General features: G+C 43.1%; 1 protein-coding gene across 9 annotated transcripts in view; it reads right to left on the reverse strand.

The window, feature by feature from the left end:
• Positions 1-11,372: 11,372 nt before the first annotated feature.
• LOC129124497 (uncharacterized) overlaps positions 11,373-26,856 on the reverse strand; it is a 187,441-nt gene continuing 171,957 nt past the window's right edge. For 7 of the 9 annotated variants that reach the window (XM_077184172.1, XM_077184171.1, XM_077184173.1 and 4 more), the window contains 10 exons: positions 26,652-26,780; positions 25,474-25,605; positions 20,461-20,589; positions 19,404-19,529; positions 18,834-18,962; positions 16,542-16,670; positions 16,126-16,254; positions 15,299-15,424; positions 12,652-12,780; positions 11,373-12,256 (listed from right to left, as the gene is read on the reverse strand). In XM_077184172.1, the coding sequence (XP_077040287.1) occupies positions 12,177-12,256; positions 12,652-12,780; positions 15,299-15,424; positions 16,126-16,254; positions 16,542-16,670; positions 18,834-18,962; positions 19,404-19,529; positions 20,461-20,589; positions 25,474-25,605; positions 26,652-26,780 (1,238 nt within the window). In that variant the 3' untranslated portion in view covers positions 11,373-12,176. Of the gene's footprint in view, positions 12,257-12,651; positions 12,781-12,803; positions 14,790-15,298; positions 15,425-16,125; positions 16,255-16,541; positions 16,671-18,833; positions 18,963-19,403; positions 19,530-20,460; positions 20,590-25,473; positions 25,606-26,651; positions 26,781-26,856 lie in introns of those variants that run through there. The other 2 variants (XM_077184174.1, XR_013183708.1) reach the window with 2 other exon arrangements.

Genomic DNA, 26,856 nt, shown 5'->3' on the forward strand with positions numbered 1-26,856 from the left:
ATTTAGGGATGACCCATGTCCTGCAGGGAAATGGCTCTACACTGGGCAGGGATGGTCTGAGCAGGTGTTTTCCATCTCCAGCTTCTGTGGCGGATCGAGTTATTCTGTCTGACAACTGCCAAGTGCACATTTCATTGGGTAGGAGAGGGAGTTGGGTGAGCAAAGCAGGGAAGCCTTGCCCTCGTTCATACAAAGAGCCTGATGAATTTCTTTCTGCTATGGTCCCTCCTTATTTTGTGTTTCCTTTCCTCAAACATTTGAATGAACCAAACTCAGGGAAAAGCAACTCCACGGTCTCATGTGAAAGAGTCACTGGAAATCCTCTCTGCACAAAAAAATACTTGGGCTTGTAACCAGGGGACAGTAACCTCATGTGCCAGAGAAGACACGTGATGTTGAATGTCTGATCTATATCTGAACATGCACAGAATCAGAGAATCATTTAGGCTGGAAAACCCTGTAAGACCATCAAGTCCAACCATTAACCCAGCACTGCCATGCCCACCACAAGCTGTGCCCCTAAGCACCACATTTACAAGTTATTTGAACAATTCCTGGTGTGGTGATTCCACCACCGCCCTGCACAGCCTCTTCCAATGCCTGGCCACCCTTTCAGAGGAGATGTTTTCCCTTATATCCAAGCAAAACCTCTCCTGGGCACAACCTGAAGCCATTTCCTCTGGCCATGTCATTCACTACCTGGAAGAAAATGCCACCCCCCACCTGGGCTCAACCTCCTGTCAGGGACTTGTAGAAAGTGATAAGATCCTCCTGATCCTCTTTTTCTCCATACTAAACAACCCATGCAGGCAGATTCAGCTATAAAAGAGCTATTCACAAGAGTGGTGAATAGTTACACCAAAAAAAAAAAAAGTTGATAAATTAGTCAGATAAAAATTTAGAGAATAACAACTGCACAGATAATCTTCCTTTCAAGAAATCACACAGCATGTTGGGAACAACTTTCAATTTGTGTGACTGCTTTGCATCTCATGTCTTTTCCATAAGAGTTTTTTCCAAACATTATAAAAAAACCCCAAACATCCAAACCCCCACCGTTATTTGCTCACTGTTTGTAACACTCTGCAACTTTAAAAATTCTTCCTCCCCAGTGCAAACATACTTCCTCAGAGAGGCAGCAGCACAGCCCCGCTAAGATGCTTAAGAGGAGGTCAAGAGAAAAGCCATTTACCAGGGGAATCTCTCTCAGCCCTTAACACATTTTTATTGCTACCTATGCACACAGTGTTCTCTCAGAGGCTAGATGAATAAATATGCCTCTTTTGAGCAAACATTTATAATGCTATTTGAACACGGGGGAAAAACAGTTTCAGCTTAAAAATGATACTCACACCATGTTTACATTTTTTTTTCCCAAGCTGCAGTTAAAATGAAACTGTCCAGACAGACATTCAGCATGAGACTCAGGAAAGCATGTTTCTTTTGGCCCCTTTCACTACAGAATTTCACCTAAAAATGAAATACAAAAGACTGGGGTTCGGGGGGAGGAGAAATACAAAAGAAAAATTTGTTTGTAGATGAATTACTCAGTGGAAATTCATCCAAGAACATCAGTGTAATTGCTCATTAATAAGAGAGTTGGAAGATACTTAAAAATGTTTCTCTTCCTTTGAACTTTCTGCAGCCAAACAGAGTCCCCGAGCTGGCGATGTTTTTGTGCATGGACTTCACTTGGAATGAGGGGGTGCCCCTTTCCTCCTCCTCCTCCTCCTCCTCCACCCCCAAAATTCAGCAGATAATGCTCTGATCTGCTTTGGGGCACTCTGGGCTCAGCCCTCAGTTGCAGATCTGCCCCTGGGCAAGGAACTCTCTCATTTTCACCTCTTCACCACCAAATTTTAAATTCCCAAGGCTGGGGGAGCAGCTCTCACTTTATCAGATGACGGAGGAGTGAGCTGGACCTCTGGACACTGTCCCAGCAGCATTCCTGGTGCCAGTTTTGAGAGGACTCCTCACACACTAAAAGTTAAGGAGCTCTGAAGGGCTTTCCTGGCCGGGGCTGGAGCAGAGTAATTAGCCCCTGTAAGGATCCCTGTTCTCTGAGCTGTGAGAAACTTCAAATCCCACTGACTTCACTGGCACTTCAGGGCACTCAGCACCTCCCAAGATTAATTCCTCAAGCAGGGAGAGATCTAGAAACATATATATTAGAGCACTTTACGTCTTCAGCTGCAGTAGGGCTCTCTCTGGTGAGCTTGACAAAGGACAGATTATATATTATGCCATGCCATAAACTTCAGCAATCTAAGAATTCTGAAAATACCCTGTTCTATTACTCTCCTCGCTTTGACATGAAATATTAAACACCGCTTACCAAAGTGATGTTATTGAACACAGATGTCTGCTATCACATTCAAATTGTTCAAGTCAATCTAGGTTTATATATTTTCTTTACTTAAGCGTTTGTATAAACCCAAGTGTGCCCTGACGTAATGATTTCACAACATACTATATTCAATTAAGGAGACAAATATGCATTTACATTTTTACTGAACTCGTTTCACACACACACACGCTCACAGGATCCAGCTCCAGCTTATTTTTGACATTTGGTGGAAAATAAAGGAATAGAAAGGGTGCCACCTACTGAGTTGCTCAAACATTTTTGGAGGCCAAAAAAAAATCTGTGCAAATTACCAATATGCTCATTCCAGTTAAAAATAAACAAAACTTCAAGCTATATTTGTAAGCCTGTGGGAACATAGCCATAGGGAGTGTTCTGGTTATCAAATCACTCAGCGACTGGAGTTCTTACCAGGGTGTAGGAAACTCCAGTCCAGCTCTCCCTTGACTCCCAGCAGGTTTGAATCCACCTATTCCTCTGTAAAACCCAAGCAAAATGAACCAGTCTGTGCTGTGGCAGTCCATGAATATCTTTTGCAAGCAATGGATGTCCCAGCAAGTGATAATCCAGCAGCGCTGCACCCGACAGGAGCTGCTCTGTGGGACCCACATCAATGATCAGCCCGACAGGAATTGGGAAGGTCTGCTGTCAAGTAGCTCCTAAACTCTATCAGGCAGATGAAATGTAGGCAGATATCTAAATTTACAAGCTGAAAAGGTGCATCAAGGCTCAAGAATGAAGACAGGCTCTCAGTACCACTTCAAAAGCCAACGTCCCTTTCTGACATCCATCAAGGCACAGCCTTGTCTTTAAGATCCTGCAGAGTGAGGCAGAAATATTGAAGGTGTTGTGCTAGTGCTGCAGTTTCCCCATTTGGGGAGGATAAACTATCAAAATAAGCTGCAATGTTGCCTTGATATCAGGCAGAGAAGCTGCAATTTGTGAGGTTTTGTCAGTTGTAGAGGTCAGCCTCATCAGCTTCGACATCCACAAGGGGAAGCCAAGCAAGAGCTCTGTAAATACACCTTGAGGCAGGAAGATCACACCTGTGGCAAATAATGAGTTTGTATCTGATCTGAAGCCAGTGACAAAGCAACCCCTTTGTGGGGATGGGGAATTACAAACAACCCCTCCTGACTGGCCACCAACACTGCTCTCCTTCATTCCCCAGAGCAGCCTCTGAGCAGAAAAGTCGGGATGTGCCTGCCATGAGTAATTTGTGGTTTAGCTTCCTTCCACAAAAGACAAAAATCATGTTGATTTTCTTTGGAAAAGTTGTAGCTATGACTGAGAGAGCCCCAGTTTTTTATTCATCTTGATGGCACACAGAGTCCTCACCAGACCTGCAGATGTGCAGCTGTATCGTGGTCTTGGCACATGCAGGCAGACCAGAGGTTTCCACAGTTACTGTGTATTTAATATCTGCCACCTTCTTGTTGTTGGGGACTGGTGCAGCAATTAAATACTTGGGAAAATAATTGTGAAACATTAACAGGTCCTTATTGTTAACAGGTATTTCTGGCAGAGATTCCTTCAGGGCAACTTGGACAAGGCGCTCTGGTGGAGCTGGCAATGGCATTTTTTCCCAGAGAGACCTTCAAACCCTCTTGTGTGGGGCTTTGTTTTGCTGGCAGCAGAAACCCAGGAAGAAACCCAGTTTTCAACATCCTCCTTCACGCCCACTCAAAGTAAAACATTAATTTATTGGTCATGATGCTTTTCACATCCCTCCTGCCTTGGCACGTGATGCTGCAGCACCATTTATGTACTCGAGATAACAAAGGCTGCAGATCCATCCCTGCTCCAACTCCTCAAGGGTCCAGGGGCTTTCTGCTTGCACAAGCCCTCACTGAGACATGCATCAAAATGGATTTCTACTGCTGAAATCATCCTGTCCCACGTGCTTACAGGCATTTTTGGGATTTTTCTCAAAGGAGGCAGCCCTGTCTCTCTAGAGGACCCTTGTGTGGTGGTTGGGGTTCTTCACGTATTTTTTAAAAATGCAAAAAATGGCAAGGCTTCTTTTTTTTTTTTTTTCTTAAGCTAGAAATAAAAAATGAGAGAAAATCCACTGCAAATTCAAATACTTTTGCACCAAATCACACATCTTGTTATCCTTTGTAGAGAGCACATTATCAGAGCAGTGACACTGAACTATCAAATCAACCCTCAAAGCTTCTCAAGGGAAGGAAAGCCCCAGCTAACACTCCACAGCAAAAGAGTTTGCAACAAGAAACCAAACCCACGCAGCCCCTACCAATGCTCTTTTCAAAGACATAAAGATTTCCAGGTGCTTGACATCCACATTAACTTTTTAAGTAATAAAACTTGAGCAGAGGATTCCCGTTGGATCAGAGGGGAGACTTTGCTACAACAATAGCTCTGCTGGCAAACTGACTCCTTTCAACACATTCTTGAGTTTGTATTTTAAGTGGTTTTGCCACATTGGCAGCCAAAAATAGCTATTTTCTGATCAAATTCACTGGTTCTTGTAAAATATTTTAACACGCTAACTATGACTGTGAGCAGTTCTAATCGTCTTTCAAGCTGCCTGTTCAGACCTCTTTTGAGAGGGTGAAGGGCTCCACAAAAGGCTCCAGCAGAGTGATGCCATCCATGGCTGCTGCTCCTGCAGCATTCCCAGCCCTCATTACCCAGGGACACAGCCCCTATTTAATGTGATGCCATTTGCTGCTTTGTATTTCATACCTACCCTTAGCGTAAAGTAATAATTAAGAGCAGCCTTCCCCTGTGCCTGGTAGTGCAAGGCCAAGATCCACAACAGCTACCACAGCTGAAATGTCAGGGAAAAGGGAAAAGAAAGCAAATGGACAGGCAGGAATTACCACACAGTCTCTACTTGTACCAATCTTGCTCTTTGATGATGATGTACAGCAAGAAATCTTAGTGCGGTTCTTAGAAGAGAAATAAATAATTTAAAAACTGGATTTCTGGTTAAAAAAGGCCTCCCCCAGCTGCAAAAATCAGAGAATTTTCATTAAGTCACTTTGTAAATAATTTATGGCACTTTAAGACTTACCTGGTAACAGAGAAATGCCAGGCTGGTTTGAATGGGAATAGGGCAGAACCAGTGGGACATGCATGGGGCGTTTCCAGCCCAAATGTGGCTCCACTTCCCCAGCCAGCATGAGCCCAGCTCACAGTGCTGCTCCCACTGGGAAGCCTCCATGGCCACCTCCAAAGCAGGGGACAGAGCTGAGACAACCCCTGGATTTCTGCATGAACCAAGGGCTTGTAGGCAGAATGAAAACGCAAAGTACAGAACCGCCAAATGGCAAAGATGCAACTTTTGTACCCCTTTAGGCAGGAGGTCAGTGAGGTCACCTGAGCAGGTGGATCTCAGTTACTGTGGGCCAACATGGTGGTCTTGGATAACAGACCTTAATTAATTAATTAGTTATCATTAGGCTCTTGGAATCACTAGAGGGAGAAGCAAGCACATGCCTTAAATCAGGATGTTACATCTGGATGGGAAAAAAACACCCAGTAGACGATGGCATGAAGCATTTAAGTATTAACTATAATATCTACACCACATGCAGCTTCTCAAATGTTTTGCTGTCATCAGCTTAGTAGAAGATAAAGATTTATTGGGCTATTACTGAAAAGGAAGCTAGATACTGCCAAATGGCACGGACAGTTAGATGACTACTTGCTGACATCTTTATTCATATATAAAACAACACAACTGAGTTGTGTTTTTTTTAACTACCATGCTTGAAAGAATCAACAAAGAAGTGCCTTATCATACAGCACTTTTAAGTAATTTTTAAACCATTCATGGGGTTTGGATGGTTGTTTTTATTGCGTGCATACAGAATATTCTATGAGCACCCCGTGAACTTCTAGTGCTGACTAAAAGAAGAGATAAGCAGTGCTGGCTGCAGATTGGGGTGATGATTTCTGAAGGTGCTGAGGGACAATCCCATGGAACAGTGCTCCCTGGACACAGTCACAAGGTCGCTTTGGTCCCATATATCTCATAGATCAGAAAAAAAATCTTTACTGTGGGGGTGGTGAGACACTGGCAAAGAGTGCCCAGAGAAGTTGTGGCTGCCCCACATTTAGTTGGAAATAAATGGTCCCTTCCAACTCAAACCAGTCCATGATTTATGAACACTTCAACTGCTGCAGAGGCACAGCTTTTTAAAGTTTAAAACACAGATCAATGCTAGCTCTGCAGAGGTTGAGAATATTCTGTTTTAATATTCCATGTCTAGTTTTTGATCAGCTTTTAACAGCAATCTGAGAGGTTAAAATCAACATGATATGTTGATATTATAGGATAACATCAAGAGCTTCTTAGAATAGTATGAATATGGCTTCTAATAAAGAAATTACTGGATAAATTGCAAGGATTATACAATTATTTTTAGAACATATGTCAAAAAGATGACAAACCAAATGAACTTAATTATTGTGTTCCTTGTTGAAAACTGCAGGAAGAGTGAAGTAAATCACGCAAGACAGAACCCTGCAGCATTACACAGCTCGATTCAAAATGTTTGCCCTGAAGTTTCAAAAGGAATCCAAGCCTGCTCTCCCAGAAAGCAGCAAGCCAGAGCTGCCCACTTTTTCTCTGACAGCTTGATCTACCGTTCCCCCTTTGTTACACATTTTGAATTCAATTTAGCCTGCTACTTCCAATTAACCAGCACACTCTTACTGCATTATTTGGCATTAAGCAGGCACACATGTTCCTTCAGCTCCTGCCAATGTGAGAAGACAATACCCTGAAGGTGAACCAGGCAATTTGTTGGCAGAACTGGGCTCTGGGAAGTGCCCAAGCAGGCTGATGGGAGGCTGCAGGTGTGTGGTTTCAAATGCCTTCAAAGTGCTCCGTGCCCAAGTCTTCCCAAAATGTTACACTTCACAACCATCCTCTTCCAGCAAGATTTATGCTGTGTTTTGAATATTTCTAATACTCTGGAGTGCCAGAAAGCTCCATTTGTCAGGCTCAGTCACTGGCCAGGTTGCCCTGGTCAGGGATCATATACAAACCCACTTGGGCACAGGCCATTATTTATTCTACACAAACTACCAAAAGCAGGTGTGATTTCAGCCTGTTTGCTCTGAATGTCAATTAGTTCAGTAGAATAAAATCTCATCCACAATGTAAGCCTGTTGCTTCAAAACTAGCAATGAAGGAAAATCAAGACCAAGTTTTAATGACATGTTTATATAAAAAAAAACCAGCATCCTTTCACTACAACACATCTACAACAGAAAGTACAGTACAAACCCGAGATACATCCCACACATTTCTTGAAGAGGGATTACAAATTCACAGAGACATAATATTGCTATGCAAGTGCTTATCAAAAGTGATAAAAAGAACAGAACGAACAATTTATGCTCTACAAGGCTGAGATTTGGTGTTTACTACTGGAAATTGCTTTACACAGTGTCAGAATTTAAAGCTGTGACCTGCAAAAGAATTACTGGGCACAGTTGCAGCCCATGCATGGAGCTGCTCAGTCAGCCACAGGTCAACCTGAAGGAAAAGTCCTTCAAAAACTGGGGGCTGAGAAGGTTTTTATCCTAAATATAAAAATATCAATGCAAGGATGGGAGGATGGAGGGTTCTTGCTCCACCAGCACTCTCAAAGATTGTTCCTGAGCTTTAGTTTGCTCTGATAAGAAGCTAAATTCCAACAGGGTCACTGTGTGATCTGCACAATGAAGCCACGATGGCTCCCAAATGTGTCTTTGCCTCTTCTGGGAAGGACATGAAGGTATTATTTCCATGTTTGTCCCGTTGGCAACTCCTGACACTGTGCTGGTTATTACTTACACAAACAGAAACCTGCAGCCAATCAAAATAATATGGTTGGCAAGGAATCTGGGCAAACTTTAATAGCTATGGTTCTTCAACATAAAAAGGATAAAAGTAGAATAATAATTTTTGGCAGGGGAAGCGGGGAATTTTTTAAATTCTGATTGTTTTCCTATGAGGATAGTGTTAGTGAAGTCTAACTTAAAACATGTTGTTCTGGTTTCATGAATTCACAGCGAGCGAGGTTCTGCTGGGCCCACTGAGTTACACTCAACTCCTTCCCACTCCAGCTGAAGTTATCTGGAGCACACAAGGTAAGAGAGGGGGATTTGGCACAGGAGCTGCATGGCTGAAATAATTCCAATGTCTTTCTGAAAGGAGTTATCTGCATGTGCAAGTGTGCTACAGAGGAATACACAGAGCTCTCTCTGCAAGAAAGTGTAATTAACTTCAGCCTCCTGGGAAAGGGGGAGCCAGCAAAGGCCTTCACCAAGAGGAAGATGGACATCCATTTAACTATAAACCCCATTTTCACTGAATTTTTCACTTCCATTTTCAACAAGCCCCAGTGCTGTGCTCAGGACTGCATCAGCCTGACACTCTTTCACTGGAATCTGATGAAGCAAATAAGCAGAGTTGTGTTAATTTAGTAGCAACTATACTTGCCTCAAAATTAATCCCTGGAAAAGATGATTTAGTCAGTTTTCCATTAAAAATTCCATCCTGTCTAATAAAGACTACTTCGTAGGCAAAGAATTAGGTAAATCTGTTAAACTGTAGTAAGGAGCAGAATCAGAACAGTAGTATCAGAAGCAAGTAAACTTCCTTAATTAGTAGTTAATAATGTAAAGTTGTGGCTCTTCTAGAAAACAAAATCCTGTAAACATTTTCTCTGCCTTATGAAAAAAATAAAAACCAAGATAAGACATTCCAACTATCCCAATTAAAATTCCTCTTTTAACGTTTTTGAAATCTTTAATTCTGATTTTTACCTGTATGACTATACTTTGTTCAGGAACAAAAAGTCATGCAGAGCTACAAATCAGAATGGTCTGTTTGATGGCACTGAAGTGAACTTCTTTTCCCAAGGTAATGGCATAAAGAAGCTATGAAGCATCTTGAATAAAAAAGTCTATTGCCTATAGAGTAGTTTGTATGAAGTGGCATTTTTTGATTTACAAAAAGTTTGCCGAAATATTTCCCAAAGCAGATCTACTTGGGCCCTTAATTCATTGGCAAAGGCTCAGTATCAGTCACTTAAAATATGTGTTTCATCATGTACCTAAAACAGTGACATCCTTTAAAAACACGTAATACAAAAATCTTTTATTTCCTTATACTACATATTTACAATTCCTATTATCAAGGTACTGTGGAAAATGTAAACAAGTATACATGGTGTAAATAATATGGCTTGAGAAAGGTTTCCCCTTTGATTAGCTGCTCGAATCACACATCAATCTACAAAAATAAGAGAAGAACAGTACATGTGATATATTCTGCTGTCTGACAGCAGTGTAAAGGGTTTTATGTGCTGAGTAACCACAGCAGTCTCTGGGCAGCTGGAAGGAACTGGAATGTCTGAGGTACTGGAATGTGGCCAGTGGATGGGATGTCTTCAGAAGAGAAGACCAAGGCTGTGGCCAACTACCCCATGGGGGCTGTGGGGAGAGGAAGCCAAAGGCTCCTCAGAGATCCACTCTGAAAGGATGAAAAGCAGTGGACCAAAGATGAAAATTAAGAAATTCTGATTAGAAACCAGAAAAAAAAAAAAAAAAAAAAAAAAGGAAGAAAATGAAATCTCTACTAGGGCAGCTTCAAAGAAGTGGTGGGATCTCCTTCCTTGGAGATATTCAAAACTAGGTGGGATGAATCTCTGAAATTTGACTTTAATGATGAAACTCTGACCCATTTGGCTCTGAAGTTGATCAGGCTTTAAAGGGAAGCTCAGATCTTCAGAGGTTTTATAGAGCTTTACTCACTCAACAATTCTACAAAAAAATCTTAAGTACAGTGTGACACTTGCACTACTGTTTTAGTTTGGCTCTGCAGTAAATACAGGGCTAAGATCAATATATGTCAACTGCTAAACTTGAATTGCTCTTCTCCAGCAGTTGCTAAGATTATATCTCATTGTCTCACAAGAGATTTACCTTACAGGTTCCTGTTCAGTGAAACTGCCCCAAACTCACACAATTGTAGGATCAGACCCAGGCCAACACACCTCCAAAAGAACATTTAAAATATCACTTCCTTGCTGAGAGTCACACACTTCTGGGACCATAATTTTGCCACATTTACATTGAATGAACTCTCCAGTGACATTCATTGAGCTCTACAGAAGAAATGAAAAGAGATCAGCATCAGCCCCAGTGATTTTCTGGCTGAAAGCACAGTTAGTTAATTAATTTTGACACATTCACAAATACCTTTACTTTCAATACCTACAAAGTGATGAATGACAACAATAAGACTTCCATGAAGCTTGGAAAACACCTCCTAAAACTGTATTGCCTCCCATAGATCACAATTTGAAATAAACTCCCAGGGGAGCAAGCACCACTTGCTTTGGCCTGGACAGTCATTGACTGCAGATTTGTTTAAGACCTGGGATGAACCATGGGGGAAAATTGTTACCTCACCTTCCCATCCAACCTCCTGGATCCTGCTTCACCAACTCATCACTTACCCAACCACAACAACAAACTTCTTCAAAAATCCCAAGTTACCATCAGTTATTGTCATTTTGTCTCTTGCAAAACAAAACCCTGCTCTTGCAGAGCTGCAGTTTGTTCTGGTGGGGAATGGAGTGTCAGCACAAGAGCTGGAACTGCCCATACTCTGTGTCTACCATGGTCCTGATGGCCCTTCTTAAGTGCACTTTTGATACAGTCAGAATCAAGTGGTTACTACACAGATTTTGTAACTCCTAACCTAAAAAGAGGTATAAAGAGGCACTCTGAAATCTTTTAGTCTGGTTAACAGAATATTAAAATACAGAACATAAATTTCTTTATAATGACATAGTTCTATATCAAAGGAAAACCTATCTAAACAGACAAAATAGCACCAAAATGTCTCTGCTCTATGACTTCCAGCAGCTGTTGAATGGTATCAGGACTGTTGTGAGATGACTTGATAAAAAAACCAAAATGCTCAATAAAAGCACAAGCTCCAGAGATAGTATCCTTAAGCATCTCTCCTTGCTTTCTCCATTCAAGATAAAACCTTTTCTGCATTAGCAGATACTGTTTGATGAGAAGTGCTGCACAGTTTGGCTTGACAACCCGCTGAGAAATTCATCTGGCAAGATGTGAGAACACAGGGTGCCAGGAGAGTCTGGCAGATGACACCACGCTCTTTGGAAGACAGATTCAGACAGAGACCTTCCAATCAGTCAAACCACACCAGAAATGCAGAAGATGCTCTTAAATAAATTAACAGTGTGTTGAGGACTCTTGTCGGATTGTAGCAGATTCTTCTTCAGCTGCAAGTTCAAAATGAGACTGCATGCTTCTCTAGAACACACCATTTTATTCAAAGAGGAATTAACTTGATGAATCCTTCTAGTTTCTGTGCAATGTGATTTTGCAATGAATCTGTAGAGAAATAATCTGTGGAATACTCTTCAAACTTGGTGCTGGTTGTCAAGTGGGTTTAGAAAGTCCCTGATAGGGAGTGTGGCTCATTCCATGGTGATGTGTTATGTGCTGCTTATCCTGATACTCTTTGGAGCTGCTCTGATTAAAAACATGTCCAGGCTTTCAAGAAATGAATTATATTAATACCAGAAAGAATGTCCAGAGTAGATTAATGGAGGGGCAAGAGGCTAGGAATGAGCACATGAAACAGATTCAACTCTTTAAAAGGATCCAGCTACTAAATGGCCTCTGTAGTCTTCCATAAGAAGTGTGAATACTTCAGTACAATTCAAGCTGAATTGAATAACTGTTTTCATATCCAAATTCAAATACCGTCTGTGCATATAAAACAGTTCATTTATTAGTCCAAATGTTACTGTTGTAGAGCTCTTGGAAAAATACTCCCTCTTTCTTGAGCTTGTTCTTCATAAAAAGGAAGCTTTGGAGGGCCACCTAGAGAATTAAGTAGAAACACGGTTTCAGGTCCATATAACCTAATACTGAAATATTATATAGATTATACAATTTACACTTAAATAATTCAATCAATGGTAGCCTTGAAAAGAAGGCAGAGGAGGGAGTTACACCAGCCTCTTCACAGAGGCAGAGAGCAGGAAAAACTATAAAACACCTCCAAATCAGAAGGTTCCCAAAGTTTTTCCTAAACTAAAGGAGGAATTGTGATTACACCGCAACTGAGAGGAAACTTTCCCTCCGCACTCTGCTTCATTAAGAAGAGGAATTATCCAAACAATCCAACGGGTTGCCCCTCCCATCCACACCGACCACCAGCAGGGGCCAGAGGTGTTTTCCCCCCCCAGGGAAGGCTGCACCCCCAGGCTGGTTACCTTCTGTGCAGGTTGGGCCCCTCCAGGCGCCGGGGCAGGCGCAGCTCCCGTTGTGGGGATGGCAGCGGGATCTGCCGGCACACTGGCACCGCAGGGAGCAGCCGGGGCCGTACCTGTCTGGCCTGCACCCTGCAAGGACAGGAGGGTTTGGGACAGGGGGAACACTGCTGGCAGCCTCCCCCTTCTGTGGGATCAGGAAGCTGCTCAGACACCCACATCTGTTCACATTCAAACCTGACATTTGGGAAAGCGCGGCAGTCGTCGAGTTTTGTCTGCCACACGCTCTGCCCAAGCTGCAGCCCAGCTGTCCTGAAGAGTTCCCAGAATGGAAATCATTGCTGGTGTAAAAAACAGGGGTTGACAGCCCAACAGAGAACATCTTGGGATCTGCTCAGGAAAGTTGCTGTCAGCATCCTGGATCCACACTATCTCCTGCCCCTGTCTCTCCTGCGTGGCTGGGCTGTCAGTACGTGCTGGGCAAGAGCCTTCCCTCACAGAATGTGACACTGAGAATTAATCCATTTTATAGATACTCCTGTCTTGCACAATTCTGCTGCATCCTGGCAAATTAAACTCACAAAAAAACCCTGACTTACAAATGCAAATACATTTCATACCTAGGCTGGTAAATCCTCACTGCAATTTTTTAAGCATCAGAGGACAGGCAGGAAAGGAAAGTGAGCAGCAGGGTCACAAGGCAGGGTGTGAAACACACAGCAAACAATGGCCCTCTCTCCCTCACCTCTCTGAAAAACCCTGGAACCAGGGAATTTGCTTTCTCCCACGAGCACCCTCAGGTAAATAAAGTCCTGCTGAGCCCTGCATCAGCTGCAGCCCCAGCACGTGGGAGAACTCGCCCATGCGCTCCGAGCTTGGCCTTTTCAATTAGGAAATGTTATGAGAAAAGGTCTCCCCAAACACCTCTGGACCTGATTTTAATTTATGTAATACCACATTTTCATGTTAATAACAATGTGTATTTAAGACATCTGTTTGAAAGTCTGCAATGTTAATTTACTACAGAAAAAGAACGCCCATAAAAGTCTGTTATATTCTCTCTCTCTCTCTTTTTTTTTTTTAATTAACATTTTGCCTGTTTAATGGGTGCTTTACCAGAGTTCAAATTAAAATCAGGCCTTTTATCTTTATGGCTGCTGCACAGTCACAGCTGCTCACAGTTATATCACAGATGAACTGAGCCTAATTGAAAATAAAAATGCAAATAAAACCTACCCCATAACAGCTTTTCATGGATGGGGGCTACCCTAGCTGATTTAAGAAAAATAAAAATGACTCGCAGAGTTTGTGAGGAAGAAAACCTCAATTCCCATTTTTGGTGCTGAACTTCCCCCTTGCGTTCCACTTCTGCCTAAAGTTTTACTGGAAAGGCCCAGGGACAGCCAGTGCTGTGTGGGCACTGAGGGTGGCTCATGCTCCCACTGGAGCAGTGCTGCAGACTGAGAGATTCATTTCCTGACCACAGGACACTGCCCAGAGGGAATCAAATGATTTTCCATTTCAGTTCTGCAAGTTCTTAAGCTCAATGCTTAAGCTCACAGCAATTTGTATTAATAACAGCCTGCTTAAATCTATTTCGGCCCCATCCTAGAACAAAAGGAGAAATAATTTTCCCCCTCTGCTCCAGGAGCTCAGGAGGATTTTGGTTCCTGGTGAAGCTCCACAGCAGCACATGGATGTTCACTCCTTTTATCTTGTTTGTCACAGCATTGGGATCACAAATGTTTTCTGACACTCAGTTAAACCACTGCAATTCCTTTCACTCCAGTGATTACCCTAAAACTGCTCCATCATAATCACAGAATCCTAGAACAGCTTGGCTTAGAAGGGACCTTTAAACCCATGTGGTTCCAACCACAGGCATGGGACACTTTTCACCAGACCAGGTTGCTCCAAGCCCTGTCCAACCTGGCCCTGGGCTCTGATCAGAGCCACAGCTGTGACCAGAGACTGGCTCAGGACTCTGCCACTGCTGCCTCTCAACCCTGCACCCAACCCCACCAGGGTACAGCAGTGGGGCTGGTTTTACCTACAGGAAAAATTTCTCACCTTTTTTTATATCCTTGTTACAGAAGAATTCTGCTCCTGTGGGCCAACACACAGCCCAAGTGCAGCCTGTGCTGCAAAGGAGGGAATTACATTTGGGTTAAAAGTTCCTGGGCTGCTGCAGCTCCACACCCTCATCTGTGGGGATTACATCCTGCTTCCAGGAGAAGCAAATCCAGAGCTGGACATACTTCTGCATTGGTCTGGAAAGGGTCACAAATGCCACTGTGACAAAGCACCCAGCAACTGGAGCACCTGGTGACCAGCTGCACCCTCTGGAGTCTTCCCCACTACATTTGCAAAATTTCTTGGTCTATTCTTCCTGTGTTCTCTAAAACTCAAGGCAAATGACATTTTACAGCTGACCCATGAACAGTTTTCCTATCAGGATATCAATTTAAATATTGATTAAATCAAGAGGTACAATTCCTGCTGATAAAGGTGTTGATAACCACAAAGAGCAATTTTCTACAAACAATGTGTTCTTGAACACAAGCAAATGTCCTTTTACAGTTATTCTGAAACCAACAGGTCAGGGTGGTTTAACAATACACAGTCCAGCCCTTACAAATATTGCCCTTACCAATGTCACACTTGTCTCCAGTCTTCCCAGGTGGGCAAAGGCACTTCCCAGTCTCTGGATCACAAGGAGCATCTCCACAGTCACACTGATGCTGGCATCCCTCACCAAACCAGCCCCTGGCACAGCCTGACAGCAAGAGAACCCTTTAGATGCATGTCTGAGTGGCAAGATGCACAATAAACCCAGAGTTTTCCCAGGATGTCTCAGGGGAAAGCTCATAAAAGAAATCAGTGTAAATGCCAAGCTTAATGAAGAAATCAAACATACTGGAATGGGCATGTGATTTACGTGAGCTTTTCTTCTGTTGGGGTTGTCTAATCTAACTTCTCAAAGGTATCTGTAAATCTGTCCCAGAAATGTAGCTGACACTTATTTTTATTTTTAATTAGAACTCTCTTGAAGATCCCTCCCTAACACTCAACAAGTTTGACATGCACCTATTTAATAATCTTATTTGGAGTTTTAGAAGCAAATTTAGAATCAGTAAAAGGGACTTATTTTTAATAAATGGCATGTGGAACTCATTGCTGCAAGACATCACGGAGACCAGGACTTTCACTGTATTAATTGGAACCAGATTAGTTAATTTATAAGGGAATGGGAACACCCAGCTGTAGAACAGGAAATCTGTCCCAAATTCAGTGTTTCAGGATATTCATTAAGCTCAAAATATGGAAGAAGTGGCTCTAAACAAGTATTTCAGTAATTATATGAGTTTTTTTTGAGTTCTGCTTTTGGGGTTTTTTTTGGTGTTTGTTTTTTTCTGGTTGTTTGTTTGTTTTCTTTTCCTTTTTCTTTTTTCTTTCCCATCAGAGGTGTACCAGTACCTTTTTCACAGTGGACACCATGATAGCCCAAAGGACAAAGGCACTGTCCTGTCACTGCATCACAGCTCGCTCCATTTTTACAGGCACAGGCCTGAAGACAGCCCAGCCCATAAAATCCAAGGGGGCACCCTGAAAAATTAAAATGAAGAAGGTTCATGGAGAAATCATACACACCATTAAAATCCTCTGTATTCTCTGTGACATTCCCTGGCAGCCAACAAAAAATTATATTTATCCTTAACTCTAATAATGCCACGGGCTTTTAAACTTGTACCACCCAGCATCAGAGACATGCAAGATCTGGAAGGGGCTGGATGATCTGGGACATCCCCCAAACTTTAACTGAACCAGTGAGGTGTTTCTTGACTCCTCTGAACCCCAAACCTGTGACAATTACCCCGAGTGCCTCCACTTACTGTGCTCACAGGAGTGGCCGTAGAAGCCCTCGGGGCAGCTGCAGCACCCTGTGAACCTGTCACAGGTGCCATTGTGCTGGCACAGGCAGTCCAGGGAGCAGCCAGCCCCATACTTTCCTGGGAGGCACTCTGCTGGCAGGACATGGACAGAAAAACAGACAAAAACCAACAATCACTGCCCTCACCCAGAAAAGCTCGTGTGTGATAGATTGCATTGCCAAGAGATGATACCCAGAGAATAATTTGCAGACAATGAATATTTGTTATGAAGACACAGGATTTCTGCACAACCATGATGCATTTACATACTTTGGTGAGAAATCTTTTATGTTATATAGATGTTTGAACAGCAATTTCCTCACTTTTAACAGTCTGCCTTTTTCAATTTGTCTCTTCACAGACTTGATGCTGAACCCACACCATGTGTTGTAAAGCCTTGTAGTGAATAGCATAAATTAGATTTTCTTTTTTCTTTCTTTATCTACGGCAATATTTTCTTTTAGGCACTTAAAAAGTGTGAAAGAAAACATGAAGCTTTTCCTCCTCTGTGTTATCATTGGAGTTCACACTATTCAAATTCCTAATAAAACCAGGAGGATCTTTTTCACACATAGCAACAGTCTGTCCATGTATAATGAGCTATCTGCTTTTACAGAACTAAACACGTCTCAAATTACTGAAAGCCAAGTCATGCAGAAGGGACTATGCCAATATAATTAACCTCAGCATCATCTCTGAATAAGTTAACTTCCCACTGCTGGGATAATTTGAATCTGGGCAGACGAACTTAAACGAGCGTGGCCGTCCAAATAATCAGATTGAGAACCCTGCAAATGCCAGACAGGATCTTCCAGGAACATCATCTCTAAGCTCTATTAAAAGGATGCCTGATTAGCTGTCTTTGATTTCCAGTCACAACACACTCAAACCCACACTGCTGTGGAGATCAAGACTCAATTTTCCAATAATTTCACTCCCTCTGTCAAAGGATAAATAGTGAAGCTCTTTCTAGTGATACAACACACAGTTCCCTATACAGTGTGTGCATGTCTGCCTCCTGTGCTCCACTCCAGAGATGTTTTATCTATGAGATACACTCACAATCCACTACTCCATGTGGAGACACCTGCACCACCCTGCTGAGCTTTGGCAGCCCCAACTCAGCCCATGGGTGACTACAGGAACAGGCAAATGGAGATGACCACAGGTGGCCTTTGCTAGGTCACCCAGACATTGGTTAACTGTGAATGTTTTAGAGCCTGTGCCCAGAGAGCATTCATTGCCCACTGAATCCTCAGAGCACTCACACTGTGAACAGCTGCATCTTTCCTGTCCTCCCTGCTCCTCCTCTGCACAGAGATGCACAGCAGGGCTCTGAGTCTCCTCAGATGCAGAGTGGAACAATTGCATCTCAGAATGCTGCTAAAAAGTGTGATTTCTAGATGACACTTTTATATAGGGACACTCTCCTGTAACAACCAGTTCTTGGTATAGATACATATGGAGTTTGAGGTGAATATTTGAGGTGTCAGGGACAGAAGTGCTGTAAATGAGAATCTGGGAAGGTGTTGAGGAGTTTCAACCATGGCAGTTATGATTTAATGATGACATTTGTCTTGAATGTGTACTTAGAACTATTGAGTTGTATTTCATACCAGTAAACTTGTTTCCTGAACATTCAAGTCCATAACTATACAGATATCTCTTACCTACAGAGAAAAATAGGAACATAGAAATGCAGAATGGTTTCTGGGAGATAGACAGGACAGTTGTGGAAAGATAGGGCTGACAGGAGAGATTCTGGAGTAGGAAATGAGCTTTGTTAGTGTGCTTTGTCTTGCACAAGGGACAGGTGTCATGGAGAATAAGGGTGAGAGAGCAGGACAATCTCAATTGCTTTGGACAGATGTTAGAACGTCTGAGAAGTCTACACATGGGAAGCTCAACTCCAGTTCAGAGTCAAATGAAAGAGAACAGAACCAGTGAAGTGGAAGACACAGGCTTCTCCTGCCCTTAGGATCACATGGAAGAAGTCAAAACCCAACATTCCTACAGACAAAAGAACACAAAAGTTGGACTGGCGAAGATATAACAGAGTGAAGAAGAAATAAGGAGTGTGCAAGGGAATTCATGAGCAGGACTCAGGAGGAAAACTATCCTTGAAAAAAGACCTGAAGCTCTAATTAGGGGCAGTTCTGAAACTGTCCTTGTCTGTGGGTGTCTGGGGACACTGCAAACCCAGTGTCCCCAGTTTGAGTGTCGAAATCCACTGCCATGGAAGCAGGAAATCACCTTCCTCACAGGATATTCCTGTCCAGCCGAGCCCGCAGGTGCAGTTGCCATCCACGTGGTCACAGATGCCACCATTCTGACAGGTACATGTCCCATGGCAGCTGGGGCCGTATTGTCCCTGGGGACACACTACAGAGAATTAACAAAGTTTGAAAAAACCCAAAAATTAGCACCCCAAGGAAAGGATGAAGGTGACAGGGAATAAATACAAACACATATATCCCAAGTGATTAGGGTCTCCCTAGGGTGGTGGGACATCACCATGATTATTATTAGTTTCCATGATTATTATTATTAGTTTCCGTGGTTATTATTATCAGTTTCACCCAAACACTCTGTCCTGACATAGCCCCTCAGCTTCCTGGAGAACCCAGTGCCCCAGAGGGTGGCAGGGAGGTGTGGGCAGGATTAGGCTGGGTGATGGAGTGGGGAGGGACAGAGGCTGAGCGCCCCAAACTGCAGCCTTATCAGCAAAGGCCCTGGCTCTGAACAATGCCTGGCACTGGGTTTATTTGCTGGGTACTTTGAGTGTGTCACCCAGTGGGAGGTGACCTGGTCCTGCTTTGTTACCTTGCTGACAGGCAGGTCCCGTGTGGCCGGGGGCACAGGTGCACTCGCCAGTCCGTGGGTCACACTGGCCTTTGCCACAGGCACAGGGATGGGCACAGTCCTTCCCATACCAGCTCTCAGGGCAGGCTGAGGGAACACAGGATTTGTTAAACACCCACAGCATCCAATGGCAGTTTTCATTTTTAACATAGCTACAATCTTAGGGGAAGAGCTGGCTTTGTTTTTATTCCCTCTAATGCACTTCAAATCATCAACCATGAAGCCAGAACCCACCCAAAGACATGACTGCTTTACCTTCTGAGACTACTTGTGATTATAAATATAACCCATGATTATAAATAACTTGTGATTATAATAATTAATAATAAACTTGTGATTATAAATATAACCCACGATTTCACAAGGAATATTTACTGTCTTTCCTATCTGAAGAGTGAATTACAGAAATATCAGCTGCTCATCCTTCCAGCTTAAAACATCTTTTCTTCCTTAATACTGATGCTGCCCAGCAATGAAGTGCAAAGCTATGGGCAGCCAAGCATTCAAACATTGCCTCTCTGTGAATAAGCTGAAGAGAACTTCACAGAGACCAGAGCTTTGGAAGCAGCACAGAAATTCAGCCACAGCATTTAGCTGTGAAACAGAGAAGCAACAGTAGGGTTGCCATGGAGTCTTTACCAGTTTTGCCATGACAAAACTTGATCTTTTTCCCATTTATTGAAACTAATGGCACCATAGTGTGAAGCAAAATATTGAGATAATTTCTCAACCTCGAAATTTTGGACAGGAAGAAGGAACTTGAGCAATTCATGCTGAGCTGGTTCTAGAAATAAACTTGGGCAAGCAGGTTGCAATCCTGGGGTAAGTGTCCTTGCTTCTATGCATGCAGGAGTGAGGGAAAATATTTTGCAAGAGATTTTTTTACAAAGCTGGAATCCTGATTTACAATTCAAGGAAGAGGTAGCTGGGATCTGTCTGTTTTTCTTCAGACAAGCTCTTATGCAAATGATTCTCTTTGCTGTGTTTTGACAGAAGCAGAACATGAATGTTGGCTTACTTTTGGTGCAGTTGGCTCCGATGAAACCGGGAGCACAATCACAAGTTCCCGACGCGGGGTCACAGCGGCCTCCGTTCATGCATTTACAGAGATTTTGGCAGTTTGAACCATAAGTACCTTCTGGACACTCTGTTTTAAAAGAAAAAAATACCCAGCAATTAGGTTAGGTTGCTACTGGGCCTGTTGCATTTCGTGTCTTATGCACTTTGCTGCTTTCAATCAAAGTTTGATTTTCATTTTCTAATGTTATTCACTTCCAGAGGGCCAGTAGTAGGCATTGAGGAGAAGGTGGCTCCCTTGGACAAAGTGCCCTTGGGACAGCTCTGATTGCACTGTCAAATCCTGGAGAGCTGGACTGAGTACTGCTGCTCCTGGCTCTGTGCTCTCCCATTCCCCTTATGTGACAGTAGCAAGAAAAGCAAGCCCCATTCTACAGAGGTTTTCCTCTTGGGATTTCTGTTCCAAATGAATGTATTCCCTCTTTCCCTCCTACACAGGAGAGATGGGTAATTCTCCCTCTTCCTTTGGGCAGCAGCCACCTGGTTTGTCCAAGTCAGTGAGAAGCTGTGAGCCATTTCTGCCTCCTTTAACAGCTGTTTCATGGATATGGGGTAGGTCATGTCTTCTTAAAATGTGTAAGTTGGAGAAAGTTTGTTTCCTCTATAATCTACTCCTTCCCTGCAAACTGGAGCTGGCATTGTTAGTGGCTGCCCTGAGAGGTTGTGGATTCCCCACCCCTGGAAATGTCCAAGGCCAGGTTGAACAGGGCTTGGAGCAACCTGAGATAATGGAAGGTGCCCCTGCCCATGGCAGGGCATCCTGGAACTGGATGGGCTTTAAGTTCCCTTCCAACCTTGTGGATGGAAGACCATGAAAATGTGCACATGACAGCAACTCAGAATTTCAGAAGACACCTCCGCAGAAGACAGATACTCGAGGAACATTATTTAAATGCAAAGCCAGAAAATTCTCTGAGGAAAAAAAAAAAGCAGCCGTATTTTGTAAAGAACCACAAGAATCACACACCTGGATGGATTGCTGAGCCAGTGTTACATGGCAACAAACTGTCTGTGGAGAGGTTTTCCAGGGGTAGTGAGGATTTCTGGTTACTTTTTGGACAGCTAAAGTAATTCAAGGAGAATTGAACAAAAGATCAGGAAGATGTAAATGCATTTTCCACGCTTAGTTTACATCTTCTGGATGATCTTTAGTGATGGAGGCTGGAACTGAGGGGAAGAGCTGGGCACAGGCACCAGTGAACCTCCAGTGAATCTTCAGCCATCTCTGAACTCCAGAAATTATTCTCCTAATTTTCCTATGTAGTAGAAGAAGGAGTAGCTGGTGCTCAAGCAGCATGATCTTCATCCAACAGTTCCACTTGTGCTACTACCTCCAAATGCCATTTCTTTGCTCACCCCTTCCTTCTCTTCCCTGGCAGAAGGAAAGTCTGTGGCTACTTTAGAAACCTGGTTGAAAATATATTTGCTCACGTCTCCAAGCAACAGATCCCTTGCAATCTGTGCATAAATAACTTCATGTATTCTGTCTTTCCTAAAGACATGAAAGCAGGGCCTGAGTGGCTGGAGAAATCTCTGGCTTTTCTGAACTATTCAATAGTGAGGCAGAGCTTATGGAGAAGCTTTGAAGAGGTGCCTTTTAAAATAAAACTGAACGTTGGCTTCTGCTCAAACCAGGATAGCAGATCATCAGGACTAAGCAGATACACGCTTTTATAACGTGCAGATACTCTCCCCAGCCCTTCCCAAACACAGATTCTTCTCAATGAATGCTCTGTCATCAGTGCTTCCATCTGCCAGGACGCAAAATCTGTTTCATGTGCAAGCCCTGGCATCAAGGAGTGAGCCCTGCAACACCCCCTTCATTCCCACCAGGACTTAAGGTTAAGGACTCATCCAGATTCAATTATTTAATTACTCTATGTGAGTTTCTCTTTTCTTCCTTTTGGTCATCATTTGGATTTTCTCCTTTTTTTAAAAAATTCTGCTCCCAGACTCCAAAAGCTGCTGCTTCTCCATGGCAAAGCTTTCAGAGCTATTCCTTAGCTCAAGGCTAGCAGGAGCTGCTCCATGAACAGGATGCAGTAATTCCCTCCTTCCCAAATTCTCTGTCCTTGCAGTATTTCCTGTATTTTGGCTCGAGAAGGAGCAGCACATGCAGGGCATGTTCAGCTGCTGCACTGTGCACATGCTCAATAACAAGGCCACCTCATCTGTTAGTACTTTGCAGAAGAATTTTGAGGCAGGTAACGAGGGCAATTTGCACCATGTCCCACCATTTCAGTAGGCTCTGCCTTTGCAAAGAGGGCTATTCTTGCACCACCAGTTATCTCATAAAGACATTTTCTAATTTAACAGTTTCCCGTGCTTCTAACTTATGTTTTTTCTGCGAACAAAAGAGTGGCAGCCAGATTTCCACCTCATTTCCTGATTTTCCTTCTGCTTTGAGTGGGTTTGTCATGACCAAGAGCTCCTAAATCTTTCCATAGCAATTGCACACACTGAGGTTTTCTGACCAATGCTATTAAATCACATTGTCAAATAATCCCTTCTGACACATCCTGTCACTTTCAGCTTGAGGGTGAAGCTGGTGAGATCTTTCTGGCTCTGGGTACTCCCAGCCCAGTCAATGTCACAGAAACATACCATGCTTTTTTTTTAAAAAATAATTTCACCACCACTTATTGCTTTTTACTCCTTTTAACATGTAGATCTGCCCATCCACCAAGTTATGGACAAGTGATGGGAACCTTATTGCTAGTTTGTCTGCTTCCTCTGCACCACGCCAAGAGACTTTTTCAGCTCCTCACTCCAAAATTTGTGAACATGAAAGCCCCGTTGCTCTTGGCTCCTGGAAATTTGACTTCCCAGCCAGCTACACCTTTTATAGATACTTTCTTGAACCTTTTTTTCATAAATACAGCAACAGTTGCCAGAAACTGTTTCCAGCAGCATCCAACCACATGTTGACTGGACCAGAGCCCGTTTGGGAGCGGCTCCCTGTGCTGGTTTAATATTCCATCGAGAGCTTCTTCACCCTGGAGCAGCCCCAGCTTTCCCTGCAGGGAGGACAGCAGGAGCTTGGAGTATTCCCACCAAAGTCACACCAGCCATCCTTGGTTTCCAGTCAGGCACTTCAGAATCAGGCCCACAATCTCTCCCTCCACTGACCTGAACTTAAAATAACCCACAATTAACTGTTTTTCTTCTTATTTTTGTGTCTGTCTATCAGTGGCACAGGGGACAACAGGCACAACACCAACATAGATGAGTATTTTTCTGTGATCTTCCATAATTTCATTATTTCTTCAATAAATATCTAGCAAACCCGTGTTTAAGAATTCGCTGCACATTTTTCAGAGTACAAAACACCATGAAATCTCAAATCTCATATGCTTTAGGCTTAATCCCAGCTACACAGAAATCCATGGCAAAAATCCCCCCTGAATACAGCAAAATTCATTTTATTTTGCAATGAGTCTTTTTATATCTTTTCTATCAGAACTTCAGTGTAATTGTTTAAGCATTAAATTTTAAAATTCTGAAATAAAACCTGAAGTATCTAAGTAAGTTTGAGGATGTTTACTGTAATGAGAGATTTAGTGCTACACACACAGGTAATGACTACTGAGAAATTGCTACATAAAGGTAATAGGCTGACCATGATTAAGTCTTTTAAAATGATCCTGTTAAATAGTTGATCTCCACTACTACTTTACTACAACATTTATTATAATCTAATGTATAATGGATTCAGATGGCTCCAGCCCCAGTGTTGAAGGCCAGGTTTCGATCTCACTTACAGCAAATACTGATGCACAGAGGAGGACAGAATCAATCCTTTGTATTTTATTTATAATCTATATTTTAAAGAATAACTTGTGATGACATGATGGCAATACAAAGGCCCATCTCTAAATCGAGTCTCTCCCCTATTTCTGGTCAAGGAATAAAACAGTGGTTTAACCCTTACTAGAGCTGTGCATGTGACAGCTGGCTTTTGTCACCCCAAAGGTAATTAAGTCAAACAGAGCTGTGCTGGATTCCCAAGAAAGGGAAATCAGCACTCACCAAAGAGAGAAAAATTGAGCAAGAAAGACAACAGCTTTATCTTTTTTTTCCCTTTTTTTCTCCTCTAAATGAGACTACTACAAGCCGTGGAGTAAAACCAAAATTAAGGTTGTAAATAAAAAGGTAATTAACTGTCTCCTTTATTGGCTGCTTTGGTATGTGTTTCTTATCAGTTGCCACATTCCACCAAAAACAACTTTACAGATGTCCTAAAATACCAGCATGAGCCATGTGGATCTGGGAATATTTTTTATGATGGAGCATTGGGCCAATTGGCATTTTGTCCTCTACACTAGTCACCATTTTTCAATCCAGAGAAACAGTTGGTTTAATTTGATTGTTCCTCAGAAGGCTCTGTAACTGAAAGGACTTTATGAATCACTTGGATTTATTGCCAATTTCAGCTTGTTGTTTTCTCATAACCATTTGTCCTTACTTGAGCACGCAGAGATTTCGGGAAGTATTTTGGACTTGGTATTTGGAAATGAGAGAGCTGCACAAAATCCAGGTGTAGCTGAGACATGCAATGCAGAGAATGATCTTTACATTCTTTAGCATGGCATGAGATTGGGAAGAATTTAGCTGGTAAATCTTGTGGGCTTAAAAATTAATTTGAAGGATTGAATTAATTACGTTTTTGAACTAACATTATTCATTAATTATTTTAGAATTTTTTTTAATTAAAAAAAAATTTAAATTAATTCCTTGCAATAATACAACTACTTTTCTTTAGTGTAAATTAACACAGCCTATGCTTACTTCCTATACTATAATTTATTTGTAATACTGTAACTTTTATACTATAGTTAGCCTCTACTTCTCTCAGTCACCACTGTACTGACACAGATGAACCCAAAGCTCCAGCAGATGCTCCTGCAAGACTCAATTCTCTGTCAGAAAGGCAGAAACCCCCCAAAATACTCACGGAGGTGGCAGTGGGCTCCATGGTAGCCCGGGCTGCAGGAGCAGTGGCCGGTGACAGGGTGACATTCCTGATTCTCAGCAGAGCACTGGCACACTCCCTGACAGTCCTGCCCATACGTGCCCGCTGGACAAGCTTTGGGAAGAAGAAATGCAAACCAATAAATTAAATTTGTCTTGGTAAATATAGTGCTCAAACAAAGAGCGGGCTGAAATTTATTAAATAAAATCACTGCCTACGGAATGACGCTCTCCTCCGGGACTTTGGATTTATTATATTTACTTGGGGGTTACTTGAATGCTTGATTTTGTTTTGTTCAGTCAATTTGTGCCCAACTGTCAAGGGCCAGATACAATTTTCTTGTCACTAGAAAAAAAATCATAGGGAAATGTCAGGTGAAATTGACTAAAATAACAGTATAACTCCCAAGGGACCAGGCATGTGGATAAAGACATTCTACCTTTTGCAGAGAGTTTAAACTTGCAAAGCTGCTAAAATATCAACAGGCTTAATTCTGCCTGCTGACAGCCACATTGCCTACAGGTTTTGGACCTTCCACATTTAATTCTTACATCTCATTTCCATTAAGCTGCCCTGGTTGTGGGTCAGCATTTAGAGTCCTCTGGTGGAGGATAATGGACACCAATGTCAGTCCTTTCAATTCTTATTTACTGCTGGCTCTCCTTTGGCTAAAACAGGGCTCAGGCAAAGTTTTGTAGGGAGGAACAAAATCAGGGTGCAGCAGCTGGGGTCAAAACAGGAGCCTGCTTTTGCATACAGCTTTGGGGGACCAAACTGCATGCTAAGAAAGCAGAAAATGTCCTTTCCATGAGCTCTGAGAGCAGGAATAGATAGCCTAGGACAGGGACAGCTGAGATGCCGCTTTACTGGCTGTGGGCAGGGCAGGGCTCCACTGGCACATCCTCAGCCTATTTGGGGCCAGTTCAGGCCCTGGCTGCTCCCTGCCAGCCCAACAGCTGCAGGGCAAACCCCAGCAGCCCAAACAGAGCTCAGAGCTGGCCAAACCACCTGGGCAAGGGACAAGCACTCTTGGCCATCTCCCCTCCTGTCACGTTGCTGTCTCCTCCCTCTTCAGGCACCACACCACCACATTCTGATTCAATAAACAGATTATGAAGGAGCTGACAAGGGAAGCAGTTGTGCTGTGCCAAGGAACTCACCCTTGTGGCAGCCGTGGCCCGTGGCTCCTGGGGGACATCCGCAGGCGCCCGTCAGGTGGTGGCAGGGCCGTCCCGCGGGGCAGCGGCAGCGCCGCGTGCACCCCGCGCCGTACCGGCCCGGCAGGCAGGCTGCAGGGGACACCAACCCCGTCAGGGCCAGCAGAGGGGACAAACCCACCTGCTGCAACCCTGCTCACGGAGAATC

Source organism: Agelaius phoeniceus, chromosome 10 (assembly GCF_051311805.1).
Source record: "Agelaius phoeniceus isolate bAgePho1 chromosome 10, bAgePho1.hap1, whole genome shotgun sequence".
NCBI classification, from domain to species: Eukaryota; Metazoa; Chordata; class Aves; order Passeriformes; family Icteridae; genus Agelaius; species Agelaius phoeniceus.